The sequence below is a fragment of the Zeus faber genome, assembly GCF_960531495.2.
Source record: "Zeus faber genome assembly, chromosome: 17".
Lineage (NCBI taxonomy): Eukaryota > Metazoa > Chordata > Actinopteri > Zeiformes > Zeidae > Zeus > Zeus faber.
The window spans coordinates 25021949-25027526 of NC_137204.1; the positions used below are offsets into that span (position 1 = coordinate 25021949).

Consider the following 5578-nt stretch of genomic DNA (forward strand, 5'->3'; position numbering starts at 1 on the left):
TGTACATTTTAAGGTGCTGTTTTTCTTTTACAGGATGACACCTTTTCACTACTGGTACTACTGCATATCACTTTTATAAGTCATGCCTCAATACTGTAACTAGTACTTGGACTCCCTGATGCCTGCACATATTGGGCTCACTAGCCTGTAATTTCCCTCCAGGGATTAATAAAGTCATACCTGATCTGATCTGATTTGATGTGATCTGATCTGATCTGATCTGATCTGATCTGATCTGATCCCTCTATAGGGAAACATGGAGTCGGTGGCCGCCAGCTCCCGTCTGAACAAGGGCCTGCGTCCACACTACCTGAGCCTGCCACAGGGATCGCTGTGTCAGGTCACCTACCTGTGGATCGATGGCACCGGGGAGGGCCTGCGCAACAAGACGCGCACCTTGGAGAAAGAGCCCCAGACAATAGACGGTAAATTGCTGCAGCTTGATCCAACAGGTTTGATAGTGTGGGCAAATACTTGGCGAGGCACTTTCTTCTTTTTGGGTTGATTGAAATATTCAGTATGTCTTAAATCCTCCCTGATCCCCCAGTGCTTACATTTGCTTTCATCTTTTATTTTCATCTGGTCATTTCCTCATGCCATGTCACTAACCTCCATGGTATTTCAGATCTGCCTACTCCCTTTTGCTTTGTTGTCACTCCTTTCCCTTCACCCTGTTTCCGACGTTTCAGTATAAAACCCATAAAACCCCCAAAATCCACTATAGGTTATTACTTTTATTTTGTTGTGCAAATTGAAACAGTTTTGGACTATTTTAACCCTAAACCTTACTTTTGGATGATAAGATAAGAAGTTAAGAATGAATTGCTAAAGCTGATGCCGAGATATTGGGGCAGTGGCATCCACGTTCTTTGATTAAAAATTTATGCCTGGATCATTTTAAAAGATGCTGATGCAGATCACTGCACGGAAGTAAAGAAAATACCAGACTTTTCCTTTAACAAGGCACTTTTTGGTGAAGTTTTTAGATCTATCTATCTATCTATCTATCTATCTATCTATCGATTGATTGACTGAAGAGTAGTTCTGACACCTCCTCGTAATTCTTCGTGAATCTCCATCAGACATTCCTGAGTGGAACTTCCACGGCCCCAGCACCTACCAGGCGACAGGCTCCAACAGCGACATGTACCTGATCCCTGTCAGGATGTTCCGGGACCCCTTCATGCTGGACCCCAACAAGCTGGTCCTCTGCCAGGTGTTCACGTACGACCGCCTCCCTGCTGGTAGGTGCTTCCCAGGAGGAGACACATTTTTTTTTTTTTCTGATCATACAACTGCACCAACAAAAACTACACAAAACACACTCCGCAGCTCAACCCCCCCCCCAACTGTGTAGAAGTTAACCGTCGGCTGAGCTGCAGTAAAGTGATGGAGCAGGTGGTGGAGCACCGTCTATGGTTCGGCATGGAGCAGGAGTACACTCTGCTTGGTATGGACAGACGGCCCTACGGCTGGCCGGCCAATGGATTCCCACAACCCCAAGGTTGGTGACCCAAATTTCTCTCAATGTCAAAATCTTTATTCCTCTAAATACATTAATACATTAATACAAGATTTACAAGGAATTTGTCATGATGAGGATTGGTGCAAATATTACATTTTTTGCGATGAAACATGCCCTGTGGAGTTCCGCAAGGGTCAATACTGGACCCACTTTTGTTCAATCTCTACATGCTCCCATGAGGCCAAATGTTGTGAAATAACAAAATAATCGATCATAATTATGCTGATCACACCCCAAATCTACATTACTCTCCCACCAGGTGATTATGTTCCCGTTGATTCATTATGTCAGCGCATTGCACAAACAAAGCACTGACATAATGATTGGCGGACCAAAGGGCGTGGTTAAGCCGCAGCTGCAGACAGCATCATGGCTTCCTTTTTGCCGCCCGGCTGCCCAGAGTCAGCCGAATCAGCGCCCACAGGGCGCTGATTGGTCTGAGCCGGGGCATGGAGCTTTCTTAATGTTTGTCTGTCTTGCAGAGGGGGATCGACACACAGGCTCATCAGCAGACCAGTAGCCAGATCCGACGCCATTCCTCCTGCGTCCAATCTCAGCATTATTGATTATTATTGATCCTTTTGGTCAGCGAACCAGAAAGACGCCGTCTCCCTCCCTGAACCCCTACCAGTGGACAAAAACTCCCACGCAATGTATGTGATTGGTTTTTAAATATATTACATTTTCCCTCCCCTCCCCCTTCCAGGCCCTCACTACTGTGGCGTGGGGGCGGACAGGGCCTACGGCAGGGACATCGTGGAGTGCCACTACAAAGCCTGTCTCTACGCTGGGATAAAAATCGTCGGCACCAACGCCGAGGTTATGCCGTCCCAGGCAAGTTTCCCTCCGGACATCTTGGCAGAATTTTGTTTGGCAGGAAGTTTGCTATTCATTTTTTCCGGTTTACTGTTTATTGCTTGGTTATGTTATTGTTAACTCCTAGGTTTATTGTAAATAGAACATTTATCCATCTTCTAGTTTAGTGTTTTGGGTTATGTGCTTTGACAATGTTTCTTGTTCATTTAAAAAAAAAAAAAATCTTGTTTTTTTTTTTAATTCAATTTATTCTTTGTCAAGAGATTTATATTGCTATATTTTTTCTTTTTCATTTTTATTTTGATGATTATTATTTATTGTTAATTGATTTTTAATTTTATATTGTTTATTGTTAATTTTTAGGTTTATTGAATATTTCCCAATTTTTATATTATTATTCTTTTTCTTTATTATCATAGTCTATTGTTTTTTTATGTAATGCTGTGTACTTCTGTAACACTCAACCGCTATGTCTGTCGGTCCATCCATCCATCAGTGGGAGTTCCAGGTGGGGACGTGTGAGGGCATCGAGATGGGCGACCATCTGTGGGTGGCGCGCTTCATCCTGCACCGCGTGTGCGAGGACTTCGGAGTGATCGCCTCCATGGATCCCAAACCGCTGCAGGGCGACTGGAACGGCGCCGGGTGCCACACCAACGTCAGTACCAAGGAAATGAGGGAGGAGGGCGGTCTGGAGTGAGTAGGACATTTTAGTCTCAACTCTTTGAACTCGCTCATTCATGGAACATGGTAAAGCTTCAGCTGAGCAGCCTGCTCACCATTGTACTGATCAAAATAAAGAGTTCTCACATTTTTTCCTGAAATGTTTTGGGATGCAGACGCAGTTCACCCGATGGCCACTAGGGGGTGGATCTGACTTCCGCAGATATGATGACATGGCAGTGTTTCCCACAGGTCTCAAATATGTGACCCACTGCAGCAAAACCCACTATCTTGTGCAATTCTAAAATGGCCAGGAGCAGCCAAATAAGTTGAAAAAACCTTTCTTGAAGGAAAATTTGATTTTTCCAGATTTGTGTTGCTTTGTGTTTTTTTTTTTTTTTTTTATCTCTCAACGTATTTTCAAACCCTAGTTTGATTTATAAACAATATAAAAATGTTAAACCATGGAGTTCAATTTTCCCGTTCGATTACATGGGGAAACACAGTTCGCTTACCGAGACGCTGAATAGCGCTGAACAACACCGATCGATCGTTTCCTTTAAAGCGAGCGTCCAGGTGAAGATCATTCATCCAGTTTCCATGTGATGTGAAGTCACAATGTGAAACCTTTTTGATAGAGTTCAACCTTTAAATCGTACTACTTTTCCACACACACGGAGACATCATTGTGGAGGGGGTGTGTACCAATGTGCACCATCGAGTAAGAATTGCTGACGTCTCTGATGTCACTTCCATAAACAAGACGAGGATCCGGTTTCACTTGTCAGTGAAAACTTTTGTCTCCCTGTTGTTATAGATTAGGAGAAGCGGGTGGCGTAAGATCTAAATCATATTATATATGACACAATACGCATGACATGACATATGTTATGATATCATGTATAATATATGCCATTATATCATGTGTATGGTATGATATGACATGATATCATGTGTGTTATACAATATATGTATGATGGTATATGACATGATACAATATGGATGACATGGCATGATACGATATGATATGACATGTAGGATACAACATGATATGATTTGACATGTAGGATACAACATGATATGATTTGACATGTAGGATACAATATGATATGATTTGACATGTAGGATACAACATGATATGATATGATATGACTTGTAGGATACAACATGATTTGACTTGTAGGATACAACATGATAGGACTTGTAGGATACAACATGATATGACATGTAGGATACAACATGATATGATATGATATGATATGACATTATACGATAGGATATGGTATAACTAGGTCTTCTCACAGCACCGCTCTCCCGTAATGCTGGGCCCTCTCCCTTTCCGGCGGGTTATCTCCCAAATAGGAGCCTTTCTGTGTGGAGTTTGCATGTTCTCCCCGTGCTCACATGGGGTTTCCTCCACTTTACGTCAGTAAGGACCCTCTCCAAAAACATGCACACATCATCGTCTGACCAGTGATGGACGCTCGTCACCAAGTCCCCGGGCGCGTCCACGTATGCTGCCCACTGCTCCTGGCTGTGCCCCCAGAGGAAGGACAAGCCAGGATGGGTTAAACGCAGAGGCCTCATTTCACCGGCCACCATCCAAAGCGTGTGTGTGTGTGCCTGCATGTGTTGTAGTGTGGTGTGCTGTGTGACGATTAAAGATTGTTCTTCTTCTTCTTCTGTTCTTCTTCTTCCCCTTCTCTGATGACAGGCACATTGAACGGGCCATTGAAAAGCTGGGCAGGAGGCACACCAGGCATATCCGTGTGTACGACCCCCGCGGAGGGGAGGACAACAAGCGCCGCCTCACGGGCTTCCACGAGACCGCCAGCATCAACCACTTCTCGGCGGGCGTGGCCAGCCGAGAGGTGAGCATCCGCATCCCACGACAGGTCAGCCAGGACAAGCGGGGATACTTTGAGGACCGCCGTCCCTCGGCCAACTGCGACCCGTACTCGGTGACGGAGGCCATAGCCTACACCTGCCTCCTCGAGGCTGAGGGAGAAGAGGAGTAGTGATCATCAGTCATTGAGGAGGAAGGAGAGGTGGAGAGTTGTCCACGTTGCGGCAGGTGGAGGAAGAGAGATGTTTACAGGAGCTATAAGTGTAAGTAGCAAGGTGGAGACCTGTCAATTAAACTTGATGTTGTCCGTGATGAAAATTGAATAGGCCTCTTTTGTGATTATGGAAATGAGGACTACACGAATCCTATTTAAACAAGTGCTGAATTAAAAAAAAAATAATAATAAAACATTTCTGAGACGTTGCTTTATCCAAGACGAATAAGTTCTAGACTAGGAGGTCCAAGACTGAGGTGATGAAGCACTAGTCGGCTCCTTCTGTCTGGTCTTAATGCTGGTCTTGGTCAAGATCATCCATTTCCTCTATTTTCAAGGTCGATCTGGAGGCTTCACCAATTTATCCGAAAAAAAAAAATGTTTAGACCTTCACTTTGATCTAGATTAGCCCTTTATCTTCCTTCTGGAAATCAGATTATTCAAACCAAGATTAGGGTAAGTGTGAGACTAAACTGTGACACTATTTATGGGAAAAAAATATTCATTCTGTTCT

At 44.1% G+C, this 5578-nt stretch overlaps 1 protein-coding gene across 1 annotated transcript; it reads left to right on the forward strand.

Moving 5' to 3' along the window:
• Positions 1–256: 256 nt before the first annotated feature.
• On the forward strand, positions 257–5125 carry LOC307243137 (glutamine synthetase-like; the record flags this gene model as incomplete). Its single annotated transcript, XM_080017797.1, has 6 exons — positions 257–425; positions 1083–1244; positions 1358–1504; positions 2232–2359; positions 2838–3037; positions 4719–5125. 6 exons carry the CDS (start codon positions 257–259, stop codon positions 5020–5022), a joined length of 1110 nt encoding a protein of 369 aa, XP_079873923.1. The 3' UTR covers positions 5023–5125.
• Positions 5126–5578: the final 453 nt, after the last annotated feature.